Source organism: Tachysurus vachellii, chromosome 9, assembly GCF_030014155.1.
Source record: "Tachysurus vachellii isolate PV-2020 chromosome 9, HZAU_Pvac_v1, whole genome shotgun sequence".
Taxonomy (NCBI): domain Eukaryota; kingdom Metazoa; phylum Chordata; class Actinopteri; order Siluriformes; family Bagridae; genus Tachysurus; species Tachysurus vachellii.
The window spans coordinates 7,161,600-7,180,613 of NC_083468.1; the positions used below are offsets into that span (position 1 = coordinate 7,161,600).

The window sequence follows — 19,014 nt, forward strand, 5'->3', positions numbered from 1 at the left end:
TCACTGTGAGTGTGTGTGTGTGTGTGAGGCATCACTGTGAGTGTGTGTGTGTGTGTGAGGCATCACTGTGAGCGTGTGTGTGTGAGGCATCACTGTGAGCGTGTGTGTGTGAGGCATCACTGCGAGCGTGTGTGTGTGAGGCATCACTGCGAGCGTGTGTGTGTGAGGCATCACTGCGAGCGTGTGTGTGTGAGTGGCATCACTGCGAGCGTGTGTGTGTGAGTGGCATCACTGCGAGCGTGTGTGTGTGAGTGGCATCACTGCGAGCGTGTGTGTGTGAGTGGCATCACTGCGAGCGTGTGTGTGTGAGTGGCATCACTGCGAGCGTGTGTGTGTGAGTGGCATCACTGCGAGCGTGTGTGTGTGAGTGGCATCACTGCGAGCGTGTGTGTGTGAGTGGCATCACTGCGAGCGTGTGTGTGAGTGGCATCACTGCGAGCGCGTGTGTGTGAGTGGCATCACTGCGAGCGCGTGTGTGTGAGTGGCATCACTGCGAGCGCGTGTGTGTGAGTGGCATCACGGCGAGCGCGTGTGTGTGAGTGGCATCACGGCGAGCGCGTGTGTGTGAGTGGCATCACGGCGCGCGTGTGTGAGTGGCATCACGGTGCGCGCGTGTGTGAGTGAGTGAGTGGCATCACGGTGCGCGTGTGTGAGTGAGTGAGTGGCATCACGGTGCGCGCGTGTGTGAGTGAGTGAGTGGCATCACGGTGCGCACGTGTGTGTGTGTGAGTGGCATCACTGCGTGTGTGTGTGAGTGGCATCACTGCGTGTGTGTGAGTGAGAGTTGGCCTCACTGTGTGTGTGTGAGTTTGGCGTGTGTGTGTGTGGCTTGTGATTCCTGATACCTGACAGTAATTAGTTAGGTGGTTAGATAATTAGTAATCAGATTATATGTAAGTATTCTATTTTATTTATCTAAATGTTCATTGGCATGTGTTCAAAGACATGTCACAAACCTGTTTCAGTATGCACATACAAATGTCTCGCATTACAGTCTCATCACTGCTACTTCCCCCAGTGGTTGCACTATTGTATTACACTCTACACAGGAAATATGGGCTTGTGCAGTTTTTCAGAGTCTATACTATCAATTATTTAACTTTTTTGGGATGTTTGGGATGTTTTTTTTATTTGTAGTGAGAAAGCATGTCCAAGTGAAACTGTAGTGTGTAGATATACCAGAACAGGGCTCTTCAGTCTTAACAAAAGGTATTGATATGATTTTAGATTCCTTTTAAACAGGAGCTGAACTATTGAACTGATTTTGGTCTTTAGATAAAGATTAGGTGCTTCTTTAAGTGTAACTGTGTACACACTCAATCACTCACACACTCTCTCACTCACTCACTCACACACACACACGAACATTGCCCCCTTTGGAGGACCCCTGTTTTAGGGCAATGATAATGATGATAATGTCACATTGTGACTTCCACAGCATTGTAACGATCCTGGAAAATCTGTACTGTCTGTTGGATTGAGAGCAAAGGCAGCAGAGCCTCAGGCTTTCCTGTTTGTGCTTTAATGAGCTGTGTGTGTATGTGTGTGCATTCTAGTGTCTGTGTGTGTGCGCACATGCGAGTGTTAATCCCTGCGTCCATCCGTGTGTGTGCGTGCGTACTGTATGAGTGTGTGTTTGTCCATATGTGTGTGTTCTGGGCAGATGAAAGGCACTAACATAGCTTGTGTTATACACTATCAGGTGTATGTTTGTGTGTACTACTCTGGAATCTGAAATATTCGGTGTAGCAGAAAATCCTTTGAATCCTAGTCACCAGCAGAAGAGGTTTAATACCATGTTTCATATAAATGACAAGTATTATTGTTTTCTTTCTCTCTCTCTTGCTCTTTTCCTCCTTCCCTCTCTGCTAGCGGTACGCTCTGCTTGGCCCAGCGGTCATGTTTGGCACACGAAAGACGTGGGACCTTGGCCACGCCCCCTGCCTTCAGGAGCTCTGGAACACCGACCTCTCATTGGACGGTGAGTGTGCTCACATGGTTTCACTGAAACCAGTGCGGTGACATTTTTCAGATGACAGGAATGTGTGTGAATGAAAGTGAGCGAGGGTAGGTGGGTGTGTGTGTGTGTGTGTGTGGGGCTCGATAGCTCAGTCAGAGAGGAGAAGTGTGGAGGACAAGAATGCGACAGAAGGAAAAGGATATCAGGCTGAATGAGGGGGAAATCATTTACACTTGTTCGAGGTAAAGCTCTTTAGCGACTGAATTAGGTTTCTTAAAATGTTGGTGTGTTTTGCGTGTGTTCATTCATTTTTGTCCTGCTAAGCTGCTGACATTGACAACGGTAAAGCTATAGATAAGTGTCACTTATATAATATACTGAAATATTTGGCCTGCAGTGTAATTATCATGCATAGTTCAGAGCTGTCACATATCTAAAGCAAGCGTCTTAGCTAAAATCATAGATGAACAGCTGAAGGACAGACAGTTTGTCCAAGACTTGTACGTTTCCAAAATTAAGGCACGTTTCACACATAACCTTAACCATAATCTCCATAGAGGAGTCAATTCCTCAAGACTAGATTCCTGAGAAATTATATTCCCACTTCATAAACACTCTAACACCGAGTGCCATCAGCATGTTATATGAAACCGATAACAAACACCATAATTAAGACATTATTACAGTGAGAGGACTTCTGGTTAACTCATGCCATGTGAGGAACTGGTGATATGTTGCGACAGGCTTATATTTACTGCATTTACTAATTCCATATTTCCAGTTCATTCTTTTAGCCTGAAGAGCTCAGAGGTCATGACCTGCGATGCAATATTGATGTCTGTCAACCATACAGAACCCTTGACTGGTTAAATGATGTCCTACTTATGTTTCAACCCCAAAATCTTGCAGAAAATATTGTTTAAAGTGAGAGTGATGTTAATATAAGGATATTTTTTGGTCCATTAATGTTATGTATGTGTAGGTGCCCCGTGACATTGGTACTGTCTTATAGCTTTTTTTTTTTTATCATCACTACTGCAAGTTACTTTCTGATCAAACATTTCTGACACTGCTGGAACATTGCCACATGCATTCTTTGGTCAATTTCTAAAAACCGTACAACGCAAAGCCGGCTTTATTTAGCCCTTCTCTGCATACATACTTACCAGTTGCTTCGCAACAGTGCGTTCACTACCTTAACCACTTGAATGGCAGGCATATTGTGTGTTCTTCCCTCCCACGTTGAAAGCATTAGGCCGCAGGTCCCATTTGACGTCATTAGTCTGCTGTGTTATTGACTATACAAACCTTATGCTTTCTGAATGTCTGCTTGTGTGTTTTTCCTATAATATTGTCTCTGTAGTCTTTAGCCCAGATTACAGAAAGTTTCAGGTGAAACTGAACTCCATCTTAATCGCAAGCTTGTTTTGTGTGTAGTCTGGGCTTGTAGGAGCACAGAGCCCTGATTGTTTTGCCCATGATAAGACCATGAAGCACTGTGCAGTGGATTGAGAAAATGAAACACAGACACTAACTCACACACATGCAGGTACCCATGTTAGGTTAATGTGTCACTTGCAGAAGCCCTTTATCTGTTAGCATAATGCATTTAACACGCTGTGCCTGTTCCCATGGCCCTTGAATTTGTTATTGTGCAAATGGACAGATAAGAAAAGAAACTAAGGAAAGAAAAGAAAAGTGAATTCGGTGCTAACCTGAGAATTGCATTTATAGTAAAGTGAGATAAACGAAGTGAATATTTTATTAAATAAGAGCCCCAACACTTTGCCCCTGGAAACACTGGTAAAATGTCAGATGTAAAAAGTGCACCACTGTCAGCTTGGTATGGTCCTGACCATCCCTCAACCTCAGCTATATCACTCAAGTTCATAATTTGTCTCATCTAGAGGGGCTGTTTTTCAGTGCTTCTTACAGATATTATGTTTGGACCTTTAATCTAGTGATTATTAAAATATTAACATTGCTCTAATTTAAACCACTATGTCCCTGACAGCAGTTATTAAGGATAAATATTGTAAGTGCACTATAAGGACCTCATGTACGAGTGGGAGGTTTTGACTTTTGCTTGGGGACAAGAACATTTTTATTTATTTTTTTTTTTGTTGATGTGTCTCACCATACGAGGACTGATAAACACCCCTTGTGTCCGCCGAAATTTCTTTTAAAAAAATTAAATAAATAAATAGAAAATTGTGCTTTGTATACAGTACTGGCAGTGTGGCTACATTCCAAGTATATACAGTGTGTGTACGTGTGTGTGTCTGTGTGCAGCAAGCTCAGTGGATTTCCTGATCAGCGATGGTGAGGAGGAGAGTTCCTTCCTGACACTGCCCAACTCAGTCCTCCAACGCCGCCGTTTGACCTCGGACCTCCCCGATCCCAGCCTCTCTGACCAGCAGCTGCTTATACAGGTAACATTAACCTACCATAAAATGTTGAGCGTTTGACTGCTTGCACAGGCTGTTCTGTTACACTAGGGGGATTTTCAGCTTCTCTGTTGCTCATTTAACTTCAATCTCATGTTAAAGTCTATTTAAAGTGGGGAAAGCGAATGTGTGTTTAAAAGTGTAAAGGTGTGTCCAAGAGGAAGAGAATGTGTTTGTGTGTTTATAAGCCTGTCAAAATAGACTTCACTGTTTCACATTTCCATAGGATTTACATATTTCATGTTCTGTTTTGGCAGAATGAACCCTGCATATGCGTTTCAATTTCACTTTATTATTATTATATATCCGTTTTCTAATTAAATATAAATGTTCCCTAAAGATGATGTAAGCAACTAATTTCCAACACAGTGTTGGATTGGTGTATTGTATTGAACTATTGAACATTTAGTGCTTGACTAACAGTCAGTGCTTATTAGGTAAGTGAAATACCTCACAGATGTTGTGTATATCTAGTTGCGCTGATGTGTCCCTGTATTTGTGCCTGTGTGTGAAAGTGTGAGAGACAGAGAGAGAGTATAAATGGGAATGATCTGGGCTCTTCATATCTGAGTTTCTAGTCTCTTCACTCCACATCTCATGCTCATCCCTGATTGGTGGTTGATCAGGTGCTCCCCAGCTGTGTTCATGTCTTTGAGAGACTGGTGTTTTTCCTTTGAATGTGCAGCAACTTTATGATCAAACACAAAAGCTTTGACGTGGGACGCTCATGCATGTGTGTCACAACTGCGTACTCGGCCTACAGTGTATTGACGTTTTATCAAGTGTTAACGCCTAGCAAAATGGGATTTATTACTATAGAACTTTCCACTTCAATCAGGTAGATTAGAGAGCCGGCATGCGTAAGTATATCTGACTCTTCCGTGTTTAAGCAGTTAATATTTGTCAATATCACTGACTTCCAGTGAAGTGCTACCGTTTTTGTATTGTGCTGCTCAGCCTCTTCATCAACTGCCATCTGTTTCTCTTTAACTCTGTAACTTCTAAGTCTGTTTTTCGTCCTCTCTCTCTCTCTCTCTCTCTCTCTCTCTCTCTCTCTCTCTCTCTCTCTCTCTCTCTCTCTCTGAGAAGAGGGAATTATCTGCTAATTAAGTAAATGACAAGGAACTAATTTGACTTCTGGATGTTCCATATCAACAAATGTTATAAACAGTTATATTCATTAATAAATATCAAAAAAGTACTGTTTTTGCAAGTTGCTGTGGTGTAAAGAGAATACAGTAAATCACTTCAGTGAAATCTTTGGGGTGATGATATTAAGTCCTTGTTAGACCTCATAACACCCTCTCTTGGATTAATATGTGTTCCTTTGCATACATGCTAAATATTAAAACCCAACCGTTCAGCTTTTGTTTGTCTGATTAGCATTAATATGACACTAAAGTCTTCTGTATATTTATCCTACCCTTAACTCACTGGTTCTCATATCGTTTTTCAGGAATCCCAGGTAATTAACATTGTTGATCAGGTTTATAACAAGCTATCAATATTATTAAAGAGCTGGGAATTGTGTTTTGCCCAACTGTGTCATGTCTCACCTGTACAGATGGTCACACGCTCCCATTTCTAGTCATTTGCTCACATTCCCTTCTCACTCTCCGTCTTTGTGTTTGGCTGTGAGCTCTTTTTGCCCTCTGTGTGATTCTCTTCACAGAGAATGTTCTCTATAGAGCTGCTCTCTTCTAGTCCATTCTGCTAGTTTCTGTGTATTTCTGTGAATGTGCTTGATTTTTTTTTTCTTTTTTTTTGTCAGCCATGGATGTGCTGATCCTGAATGGAGATAATTGCAAGCATCTCATTTTCTTCTTTTTTTATGACTAGAATTTTTTTTCTAATCTACAGGATGTAATCTACATCCTGTAATAACTGGACAAGTAATGTTTAAGCCTTCCTAAACATTAATTATTATATGCTTATTATTATATCCACTTTATACACTATATACCACTTTATACACTATATACACACACCATACTGCACATGGACACTTTAAGGACAATCATAAAAACGCATGTATGTATATACACACTTTTTCACATATATTTTCATATTTTATATAGTTTTTATATAGTTTATACTTTATCTACCTCCTTTTTTTTTTCTATCCCAAATTGCATTCCTTTTTCCCTTTATACTTGAATACCAGACAGTTGTAAAAAGCATTTCACTGCATGTCGTACTTTGTATGTATGTGTATGTGACAAATAAAATTTGATTTGATTTGATTTGTTGTGATCCCACCATCCAACTAGCCCCCTCATACAATAATCATACAACAGCTACCAACTAGCTACATAAAGGCTAACACGTAGGCACACAAAGCCAGTCTTCATTGTTTCACTCTGGTCATTTTTTTTCTCCATTGGCTCCTGGCCACACATGCCTGTGGCATCCTTGAAAGTTGAACTTATGACCTCCCAGCAATGAAAAATATTTTTAAAGCAGCCAAAACTTCTAATTTGATTTGTGGTGGGAAAATGATACTTGATCATAGCACCCATTTTATCAACTATACAGGTGGTTCAATATTAAACTTTTTAATACATAGGGTTTAATACATAGTACATATAGTATTACAGTGATGACGGTAATCCATGACATTGCTGAATCCTTACATCACTGAAGAGAATGTAATATAACTAGTTTGTGTTGTCTGCTTCACAGGCGCTCCAAGAAAAAGTGTGCAAATTCCAAGCTCGTTTACGTAGCGAAGACGCCACTGATAGACGGCTTCTACAGCGAACACGCACACCACAAATTAATCAAGACCAACAGAACAAAACAGACACAAACCAAGAGCATCCACTCACCAGTCAAGAGATTCTTGAACAGGACAGCCAGCTCAGCCAAGCTGGCTTCAAGACAAGTGAGTGAAATAGCACAGTGTACAGGTATGATCTGTAGTGGAGCTGCAAGTTGCAGAGTAGTCTTGTTGCATGTACTACAGTAAATCTTTGACGTGTGTGTGTGTGTGTGTGTGTGTGTGTGAGATAGAAGTAAGGCAACTCGGTGCAGAATCCCCACGTCCTCAGGATTATCCTGACATTGCTGCAGAAAGGAAAGTTCCTTGGCATAAAGAAGAGGTGCATCAGCTTGCTCTCATCACAGGGCTACACACACAGGTGAACACACTGATACACACTAAGCAGGGATGTGCTGGTAATAAATGTTAATGTTCTGGCATAACAGCAATAAAAAAAGACATCTTTTACTAAGAACACACTTCACAGAATTTATTTATGAAACTTGTTGACATACATGAAACAACAATTTGCATTGTGACCAGGCTTGACACATACCTAAAATCAAGCTGATGGTTCTAGCTAACTGGCTATTGTGTTGGAGAAGGTTAAGTAACCTATTCATATATTAGAACATAATGGATCATTACAATTCTATGACAATTATAGGACATGAATTATGTTACATAGCATACTGTTCATTTAAGGTATTCCACAGTCAGCACAGTTTTAGGGTTGTTTTTTTTTTTTGCCATAGTTTGCAATAAAAGATTTGTCTATTGAACAATGTTATGGTCATGCTACTCTAAAGTGTCTATGATAACAGTTGTGACAAAACAGTTACCTGATATGCATGTGTGTATCTTAATGTTTGTTGGAAAAGTAACCAGTAAAACTCTGTTTTTCTCTAAGATTGAGGAGCTGGAGAAGAAACTGGTGGACCGGACTCAGGAGGTGGAGAGACTGCGCTCTGAGCTGGTAAGTGATCCTGTGTTAATACTGTGTGTTCTGAGGCGTTCACTGAAACCAAGTGTTTAAGTTGTCACCTCCTTGAATAATAACTAATTTGCAGTCAGTAACCCCATTTTAATAGCCCAAAATTCCTATAAATGGATGTGAGGCCTGGGCTTGTGCGTCACACTGCAAATATATTTTTGTGTAATCATCATGTAAATGATCACACGTATGTATAGAAATTGGATTAACGTCTGTCACTGTGACATCTTAGACTGAAAACTGGAGGGGTAAAAAATGAATAGCCAACATCTAACTAACAAGGACAAGCTTGACATCTTCACTTGTCTGTCAATTATGTTGTGGGTTAAGACAGCTGCTCCATTTGCACCAGTGTGCAGGCGCCTAGCCGAGGCAGCTCGCCCATTTTTGTTTGAATTTTGAATTTCAAAACAGCTAGCTTCAGATAACATTTGCAATAATACTTTCATTGTATATACTTTAAATCATAAAATGATAGATATTATTAAGATAAGATGACTTCCAGGACTGTAGTAACAGTATGTCCAGGGTCTACATTTAGTTTTTTCATTGTTCTCTGTCTTTTCTTATCTGCAAGAGCTGTGACGCTTCCCGTCACACTTTAGAGACTTAGCCTGACCTAGTTTACATATGAGAGCAGCACAGTCTTTCAGCAGGATGCATTTACGTGTGTGTTTGTGTGTGTGTGTAGGGGGCGACAGACCTGGAGAAGCAGCTGGAGCTCCTAGAGAGCGAGAATCAGCGGCTCAGACAGGAGCTTAAGTCCGGCAGCATCCATGAGCCTGCATATACCTGCTCCACCTCCACCTGCCCTCACAGCCAGGTAACTGACACAGGCACACACACCTACCTTCATACAAACACACACACCCACAACCTGCCTTCACAGCTGGGTAACTGACACACAAACACCTTTGCTCACAGGTCATATCAGTCAGGTGCATAAATGTGGTGTGTTCCCTGTTTCACTCAGTCCCTGTGTGTGTGTGTGCCAGGAGACAGCGGCCCTACGCGGGGCACTCTCCATATGTGAGGAGCGCTGTAAGGAGTATGAGCGACACATGGCCAAGCTTGAGCATCAGCTTGGGGAGCGAGCGTGCACAGTGGACGAGCTCCGCAACCAACTGGCGGAGGCATTAAAGAGCCGAGAAAAGCTTCAGGAGCATCTCTCACACACAGAGGAAATACTGCGACAGCACAGTGCAGCAGCACCATCTCAGGTGAGAACTGAGTGCACATACTCAGGTGCTAAACACATTATAACAAACAGGCTTAAAAAAACTAAAACCCAGCAGATCTAGGGAATCATCAAGCATCAGATTGGGGAAAAAATGTGATCTCAGTGATTTTGTCCATGGCATGATAGTTTGTGCCAAATGGGCTGGTTTGAGTATTTCTATAACCGTTAATCTCTTTGGATTTTCACGTACAACCCCCTCTAGAGTTTATTTAAAATGTTGAGAAAAACATAGCCTGGCCTGATGAATCTTGAGACACACAGACACCAACAGGATGAATCCATAGAACCAACTTGCCTTGCGTCAACAGCCCAGGCTGGCAGAGGGTGATATAATGTTGCAGAGAATGTTTTCTTGCATGCTTTGGACCCATTATTACCAGTCAATTTTTATGTTTTTTTTTTTTATTTTATTTTAAGATTTTCCTCTTATACTACTGTAAATGCATACAGTATGTGTAATTTTTATAATACAATTTCATTACAATATTTAATTATAATATTTGAATTCATCAGAACTATCAGATCTTTACATCCTAACCTTTATTTTAACTCTATTCATATACAGATTTCATGTACACAGCAATTTACACACAGCACATGTAAAGTTTTTTTTCTTTCTCTCTCTCCCTCTCCCTCTCTCTCCCTCTCTCTCCCTCTCTCTCCCTCTCTCTCTCTCTCTCTCTCTCTCTCTCTCCCACTCTCTCTCTCTCTCTCTCTCTCTCTCTCTCTCTCTCTCTCTCTCTCTCTCTCTCTCTCTCTCTCTCTCTCTCTCTCTCTCTCTATGTGAGCCAGGCAGCAGAGGCTGAGTCGTATCAGTGGAAACAGGCTCTAATGGAGGCACAGACACGTAACCAGGCTCTCCAGGAGCAGCTGGGTGTCCAGCGACAGCTCCTCCGAGAACTTGAACAGAAGCTGCGAGACAGCCAGAGAACCAACAGCGAGCTACGCCAGCAGGTACTGTACAAGTGCGCGCACATAGACCTTAATCTAAATACCAGAACTCTCTCAAACAAGATGATGCGCTGAGTATTTCTGTGCTCTGGCTGTCTGTACTGATTGTAATGCTGTATGCAATTGGTGAGGTTTTATTTAGTGATCTTTTCATCATTTCTGTTGAATTCTCTGTCATCATTTCTACTGAATGAGTGGTGAGGGTTTGTTTCCCTGGTCTTTTTTCGTGTATTGAATTAAGGTTTGTGTGCTGGTTTGTGTATGTATTAGGGTTCAAGTGATGTGATCAGCTTATCACAACTTACCACTCACACCCATATGTACATTTTGAACATCCCATGTAGTCCCCCTTTGCTGATATAACTTCCAAACTTATTGATGTTATTTTGGATTTTGATGTTAGCTGAGGAGACCCATTGAGCAGTTCATCCCAATGGTGTTCACTGGTTGAGGTCAGGGTTCTGTGCGGACCTCTCAAGTTCTTCAACTTCTTCCCTGGTATACTGTGAAAGAAGCTGAATTCTGTAAGGGCTCAGCTCTTCGGTCTGTTTTCTGATGCTGCTGGCAGCATGGAAGCCACACTCGGACTGTCTCCGCTCAGCTGGATTTTCTTTACGATGTTCAGCAATAAAAAAATATGACCAGTGCATTTCCAAATGAAATGCCAAGCTTTTCTACCCAAGTAATAATGGATCAGTCAAAATGATTGTTTTGTAGAGATTTTTGTACTGTTCCTATTGGATGTAATGCATCAGTGTCATTCCAGTATTGGTTTTTATTGGTATTTGGTAGGATTTAATTATCTACTGTTCTGCATTGCATGGACAAGTGTGATTTTGTCTAATAATTTCCTACTTAAGGTAAAATAGGATCAGTGCATTCCTAATACATATCACTAAATTGTTGTTGGTGGATTTTGGCCATTTTTATCCTCAATCCCAGAAATTGTATTTCTCAGAAAGTGTTAAGAGAAATGGTCAACATCCTGCTGTAGGTGGACCTCCACAGTTCCAACTGTCTCTCACTGGCCCACATTAGACCTCTGACATCCCTTTCACTTCATATTGAGCAGAGTGCTGTGGATTACTGTGATTTGTTTTTTCCTTTAAATTTGGCTATGTGTCTGATCAGAGATGTGTCTTTTGTTACTTTTATATATATATATATATATATATATATGTGTATATGTATGTATATATAATGTGTATATGTATATATATATATATGTATGTATGTATATATATGTGTATATATGTATGTGTGTATATATATATATATATATATATATATATATATATATATATATATATATATATATATATATATATATATATATATATATATATATGTATGTATATATGTATGTATATATATATATGTATATGTATCATGAACATTTGTAGCACATTCATTAATCTGTTAGGTTCTTATGAATTTTTTTTTTTTTTTTTAAATTAAGGAAAACAGAAATGTATTCAATAAATGTTTACTCCATCTGTCCATTATTTTTTTAATTCACACTGTGTTTGTTGTGTGTGTCAGATCCTGGCATATGAGGGTGAGATGGAGCGAACTCGCAGCCAGCTTGCGTCTGAGATTCAGAATCTTGAGGAGGAGAAGAACAGAGTCGTAGAGGAGGCGTTTATCAGAGCCGAGAGCGAAATGAAAGCTGTGCATGAAAACCTTGCCGGTGTGTGCACATTCTTACATTTGGGCTGCGCGCGTGCGTGTGTGTGTGTGTGTGTGTGTGTGTGTGTGTGTGTGTGTGCGCAATCCAGTATCTAATCTACTTTTTTCATTCAGGTGTAAGAATGAATTTGCTGACACTGCAGCCTGCTCTGAGAACTCTTACATGTGACTACAACTGTCTGAAGAGGCAGGTCCTGGACTTCCCCTACATGCTGCAGAAGGCTATTGCTGAGGCTAAACAGGAGGTAAAAATCCCATATGAACAATCACTAATCAGCAGTATCGGTACATACATTTCTGGTCATGTGACCTAATTATCAAACACAACTTGCATGGTCACAACATATACAAGTAAAATGACTTGTATATTAGAATCTTTTGGTATTTTATCTGTGAGTACTTCCTGAAGATACTACCATCTCTGTGACTTGTACAGTGGTGTCCTATATCTCATCTAATCTGATCTTAATAACAATATGATTGTTACTTTACCGACGCATCTAGAGACTTTTTCCCATCCAAAAAGTCTTAAAGGTAAACTCGCCTCCTTTTTGTCCTTCTCATATTTTCATTGTGTGTGTAGATTTGCCACATGATTGCAGAGGTGAGCAATACCAACCAGGAGCTGCTACGCAAATACAAGAGAGAAATGAACCTGAGAAAGAAGTGCCACAACGAACTGGTTCGCCTCAAAGGTACTTTGTATGATGTGCATTAAGAAAGTTTTAAGGTAAATTGTACAGTAGGGTTTCCTTTGTCATTATTTCAAAAATCTGCTTATATGCTTACTTTTTTAGCACATAATTACTAAATTCAAATACACCGACACATATGAGGTAATGACTAATGCATGTGGAGCAGGAACACTGTTCTAGCCAAACAGATATCACATTGTTGAGATATGTCAGTAAAACATTTTTATATGAGCCTGAAGTACAATGTATGTTATTTTAACTTTATACCACAGTGAACTGTCAAATGGCTGATAACTTAAGGGCTGATTCTAGTGACAGGAGACTTTGAGGACATTCCACAACATTCTACCTTTTATTTATTTAGGGCTGCTTTAGTGATGCTTGATGAATAAATATCTGGCTATTGATCTCCTGTCTAACCATTTACCAGTTTAACTCCGTCTCACCTTTTTAATGACATAAATCCAACTGACAATTTAAAGAATACTGATTTGATTCTCAGCAGTAGATTTGATAAATCGATGCTGATCCTTTTTGTGTTTTCAACAGGAAACATTCGCGTGTTCTGTCGCGTGCGTCCCATCTGCAAGGAGGAAGTGGAGGCTGACAGCAAGAGTGTGGTGACCTTTGACTCTGACGATGACGCAGTGCTCTACCTTTCCAACAAGGGCAAGCTTATGGCCTTTGACATGGACAAGGTCTTCACACCTCAGGCCACGCAAGCAGAGGTCAGATGATCGTGGCAGCTCCTGTTATCTTGGTTGTTTAGTGGCCTGTAAAGTGACCCTATAGTGTCTCTTCTGATTAAACAGGTGTTTCAGGAAGTGCAGTCTCTTGTCACATCCTGCATAGACGGCTATAATGTGTGCATCTTCGCTTATGGGCAGACTGGTTCAGGAAAAACCTACAGCATGGAGGTAAATGTCAGGGGCTGGGGAAATGCTTAAACAAAATAATTGTTTGGCCAGAAATAAATCAAATAACACCGACTGATATAAGCCAAAATTATTCAGACTTGTAAGTGTATAATTGTGTTTGGGTGTGTGTGTGTGTTGTTTTTTTTGTTCACACACAGGGTATTCCTGAGGACCCAGGCATTAACCAGCGAGCTCTGCATCTGCTTTTCTCTGAGGTTTCTGAGAAAATGCCTGACTGGCGCTACACCATCACTGTCAGCATGGTGGAGATTTACAACGAGACACTGAGGTAACATTGACACGTGCTAATAAAGCAGTTAGCCACAAGAGGGCCTGTTACAGTGTTCTTAGATATGCCTCAAAACAGTATGCCTAAATCCCTCTTACCCATGATGAAATCACTGTAAAGCTCATCCTTTAATGGATTACTGTTTTTATAAAAACTGCCAAAAACAATATGGTGCAATCTAATGTTCAGGTTAAGAAGATAAATTATTACTGTTAATAATATTTGTTAGAAACAATGCTTCCACCATGTAATGTAGATTTGTTTTGCATGCAGAGCATTTATATTTAATGACATTTGGCGGACACCCTTATCCCTTACCCCAAAGCAAAATATCAGGGATAGATTAGGGTTTTCGGTGGAGGAAACAATGGATATAGTATAACTGTGTTTTTGAGGGGGTTAAATCATTGTATATCTTAGATTTGACATCAGCTTAGAACGTGGATCAGCTTTCAGGCTGAAACTATCCATTTTATAATATGCGATATTAAATATACATATATTAAATATACATAAGATGTAATATTAAATATACACAAAGTGCTGACATTGTCTGATAGACTGATTATGGATAAGAATGACTAAAACACTGGCAGTGGAATGTAGTGAGGAGAAAAGCATATCAGATTTCCTCATAATTTTTGTTTGCAGTTTTACTGATGGATTGCTGATGAATATTTGAGACGTTACCTTACTAGACCCTATCTATATGCTACCTAGGATATGAGCATGTATGGAGAGACTCCTGCACATGTCTGTTTAAACAATTATTATTACAGTGTTACCTCGATATACGAGTGCTTTGACATACGAATTTTTTGAGATACGAGTATCCGAGCCGCTGCCGCCGAAACAAAGATCACCAACAACCACGTGTGCTCTGTTTCCCCGCCTCAGTGACGGCCGATAAACAGGAAGTCATTCATTTCCTATGGAGAGCCGCAAAGGCGCTGCGTGAGGTGCTGACCATCTGCGGATCCGTAATTTTCGGATCCGTTTTAAGTGTTGGAGCCGTTAAAAATTTGAACTTGTGCGACTACAGCGCATCTGATATGCCGACCGGACAGTTTTTATTAAAACGACCGGCAGATGTTAGTGAGGAAAGAGTGACAACAAAGGCAAAAACAAGTGAAGAGAAAAGCGATGAAGAAAATTAAGCAAAATTAATGTAAAGAAAACAGAAATTGTAGCAATTAAGTTCAGTTAAGTTAAGAGAAATCAAGCATCGCGTTAGTTTTGGCAGGTCACGTCGTCAAGCGTGCATCAGCTGTTAATCAGCTGTCCACGACCGCACCAATCCGGTTACGACATCCATATTACCCGACCATTCCCATTCACTGAGCCGCTTTCTAGCGCATCGTTGCTGCTGCGATTTAAACTCCCTCCTCCAACCCCGACTCCACCATGCCGGAACCCATGTTCGTTGTACCATTTTTCGTCATAAATCTCCACATGTTTTTCTCTCTCTCTCCCTCTCTCTCCAATTATTTAATTATTTATTTATCCATTTATTATTTTCCTTTCTTATTTTTAACTCTATGCATGATTAATGGTTCTGTTATACGGGGGGTTTAGTCTATTTTCTAGTTGCTGCTCTCCCCGCTCTAAATGAAGTTTAGTTAAGTTCCATTTAAGTGTAAAGTAGCATTAATTCCTCCTGACTCCTCTGCCTGTTTACTGCTCCCTCAACACCTCTGTGCGCATCTTCCGTAAAGTAAAACCAGTTTATTGTTTTAACATTCTCTTTTATTACTGTATGTTTTTATACAATATTTGTCATTTATAAATACATGTACTGTACATTTTTCATATTCAAAACACAAACAAAACTATTTTGCGAGCTGGAACGGATTAATGGGATTTTAATTAATTTAAATGGGGAAAATTGCTTTGAGATACGAGCAAGGTCACGGAATGAATCAAACTCGTATCTCGAGGTATCACTGTAGTAGCATTAATCAGTCATTCATTATAAAAGTAATTACATAGTCCATGAGACTGGTAGATGAACTCTTTACATAACTCTAGTATGTTTTTCCCAGGAATCTATTAGGTGAAAACCCCAGTGAGAAGCTGGACATTAAGATGTGTCCTGATGGTAGCGGTCAGCTGTATGTGCCTGGTCTTACTGAGATCACTGTGAAGAGTGTGGAGGATATTAATAAGGTGAGAAGTCTTTTCATTTTTTTTTTATATTTAGTTTCACAGTAATCATTGATCTGCTGGAAGTTTTTATTTAACTTGGCACATACAGTATGTGTAAAATCTGTAAATCACTGACAACAGGACCCTGAAAATTATCGATTGAAAACATAAATAGAAAGTTTGAATAGTGTGTACTATTATTTCAAAACATTCCAACATGATCATTTGTTTTTATTCAAAATTGGAATCCTTTTTTTGAACATAGACTAAAATATTTAATTTACATTCGTTCGTTCATTCATCTTCTACCGCTTATCCGAACTACCTCGGGTCACTGGGAGCCTGTGCCTATCTCAGGCATCATCGGGCATCAAGGCAGGATACACCCTGGACGGAATGCCAACCCATCGCAGGGCACACACACACACTCATTCTCTCACGCAATCACACACTAGGGACAATTTTCCAGAGATGCCAATCAACCTACCATGCATGTCTTTGGACCGGGGGAGGAAACCGGAGTACCCGGAGGAAACCCCCGAGGCACGGGGAGAACATGCAAACTCCTTTCATTTACATCATTTGCTTAATTAGATTTCTGCTTTGAGTCCTGCACTTTGTCCCCCTTTGATCATCCCACACCAGCTTTTCGTATCTTCTGTAACCTTCTTTGGTTTGCCTCACACTAGTTCTGTGTCCCATCCTGGTCACTACAGTACAAAGACACTGGATCAATTAGCTGAACAAATCAAAAGTCATACACACTTGATTCAGCCCCATCTGTAAAAAGAGTAGGCTGTGTTTTTCCCCAGATAGCTCATGTTTGTGGTGTAAAATGACTGGCAGCTTGAGTGGAAGCTTAATCGTTGCCCTTTGACCCTGCAGGTTTTTGATCTGGGTCACATGAACAGGGCAACAGCATGTACCAACCTGAATGAGCACAGCTCTCGCTCTCATGCTCTCCTCATCATTACCGTGGTCGGCTTCAACTCCTCCACAGGACACCGCACCTCAGGTGATGACACGCATGCACCTTAACACATGAAGCAATACACAGAAACAAAAACATATTCCCTTAATATAATAAATGTAGATGATTTCTCAGACCATGTGTATAACCTATTGACTGTACAATAAGGAGGTGCTATTAGTGAATTTGACTAATTATTTGTTAAAGCAGCTCTAGTTTTTACACACCAGTAATTGATTTAAAAATGTCACTGTTCTTTCTCTTTCTGCATGTTTATGCAGGCAAGCTGAATCTTGTTGATCTGGCTGGTTCAGAAAGAATATCTAAATCTGGCGCTGAGGGAAGTCGCCTGCGTGAGGCTCAGTGCATCAACAAGTCGCTTTCTGCGCTGGGTGACGTCATCAATGCGCTGCGCTCACGCCATTCACACGTCCCTTTCAGAAACTCACGGCTCACGTACCTTCTACAGGACTCGCTTAGCGGAGACAGCAAGACACTAATGCTTGTACAGGTGTGTGTGTGTGTGTGTGTGTGTGTGTTGCTTCAGTTGGTAGCATATAATACTACATGAGTAATATTTACAAATGTGTGTAAAAATGCCTTCACTTTTTTGTAAGGCAAGTAAAGTGATTGATATGTTTGAAAACTGTGCACCAAACCTCTTCCTAATTCCTTTGCTTTCTCAGGTGTCTCCTGTAGAAAGCAATATCATTGAGTCCGTGTGCTCTCTGAAGTTTGCCCAGCGTGTTCGCACAGTTGAGCTTGGACCGGCCTCCTCTTCACGAAGGCATACCGAGAACTCTTCAACGTCCTCCTCGCCTACCCACGACAGCGTGGAGGTACACACAAGCAACTTTAACAGAATAATACAGATTATTGTTTTAAAAAAAAAGGTGTAAGCAATATACAAAATATACCTTTCTGGAAGAAAATTACAACTAAACATGTAACTAAACACCAAACTTAGAATAACCTTCTTTTCCAAGCAGTAAATTAGACCAGACGGTTCAGTCTGAGCATGACACTTTTCTTATTATGTGTAGTCACTAAACACTTGTGAAACTAGAATCTCTACTGATATTTGAAATGTATTATTTATAATTAGAGCACAATTGATGTTTTTTTCATTGCCTGTAACCCCTTGAGGGAGGTAACAATTTTAATCTTTGATAGTCTGATAGGATTTATTATGATCAAGTATTTAACAGTTTAGTTAAACAAAATAGTGCCAAATGTTTCAAAAACCCAATGAATTGTATACAGTGTATATTGCTGATTCAATTCAATTCACATCTGTTTTTTTCTGTCTGTCGAACACAGTTGGACTCTCCACCCATAACTCCTGTGCTCTTACCCATCTCCCGGGCAAGCAGCGTGGGCTCCTCTCTCTCCTCTATCTCCAGAGTCTCCAGCACACGGAGAAGATCCCAGAGCCAGCAAGCTCCAGGTGAGGAGGCACACACACACACCAACCCTGTTAGCTTTAAGAAATAGATCATTAGAAACAGAGGGACAAAATAGAGACTCAAATAGAGACAGAACAGGTCTACAATGAAGTGAAGCTTTTCAAAGCCAAGTTCTATTTCTCAACCAAGAATTTTAACTGTGTAATTTATACTTTAGGGATTTTTTTTATCTAGTGTGCTATGTGGAATAAAAACACGTTTAATTTAGGAATGAATCATGACTGAAAGCACTATAGGATCATCACTTTAGGTTAACAGTAGCAATGCTTTGTGTCAGGTGACATCACTCAACACTACTATTATTATACTTTAATTATTTTTCAATAACAGCACATCCTGTGCTATTTTGTTTCTCCACACACGTTTCTCATACCACAACCGTTTGCCAACAATTACATACAATATGTTTGTTATTAATATTATTCTTATTTGTTTATTTGTTTTAATGTAAGACACTTGAAGTAGTTCTTTTTTTGTCCATCACCCCGAT

At 40.3% G+C, this 19,014-nt stretch overlaps 1 protein-coding gene across 6 annotated transcripts in view; it reads left to right on the plus strand.

Moving 5' to 3' along the window:
* Positions 1-19,014, plus strand: part of kifc3 (kinesin family member C3) — a 41,261-nt gene that overhangs the window by 18,693 nt on the left and 3,554 nt on the right. For 4 of the 6 annotated variants that reach the window (XM_060877526.1, XM_060877522.1, XM_060877524.1 and 1 more), the window contains exons 2-20: positions 1,873-1,981; positions 4,253-4,392; positions 7,090-7,291; positions 7,420-7,547; positions 8,079-8,144; positions 8,854-8,985; positions 9,158-9,382; positions 10,195-10,356; positions 11,896-12,043; positions 12,157-12,287; positions 12,626-12,737; positions 13,287-13,465; positions 13,550-13,654; positions 13,813-13,943; positions 15,986-16,109; positions 16,974-17,103; positions 17,340-17,569; positions 17,745-17,897; positions 18,379-18,505. In XM_060877526.1, coding sequence (XP_060733509.1) covers positions 1,900-1,981; positions 4,253-4,392; positions 7,090-7,291; positions 7,420-7,547; positions 8,079-8,144; positions 8,854-8,985; positions 9,158-9,382; positions 10,195-10,356; positions 11,896-12,043; positions 12,157-12,287; positions 12,626-12,737; positions 13,287-13,465; positions 13,550-13,654; positions 13,813-13,943; positions 15,986-16,109; positions 16,974-17,103; positions 17,340-17,569; positions 17,745-17,897; positions 18,379-18,505 — 2,707 coding nt within the window. In that variant the 5' untranslated portion in view covers positions 1,873-1,899. Of the gene's footprint in view, positions 1-1,872; positions 1,982-2,043; positions 2,203-4,252; positions 4,393-7,089; positions 7,292-7,419; positions 7,548-8,078; positions 8,145-8,853; positions 8,986-9,157; positions 9,383-10,194; positions 10,357-11,895; positions 12,044-12,156; positions 12,288-12,625; positions 12,738-13,286; positions 13,466-13,549; positions 13,655-13,812; positions 13,944-15,985; positions 16,110-16,973; positions 17,104-17,339; positions 17,570-17,744; positions 17,898-18,378; positions 18,506-19,014 lie in introns of those variants that run through there. The other 2 variants (XM_060877523.1, XM_060877528.1) reach the window with 2 other exon arrangements.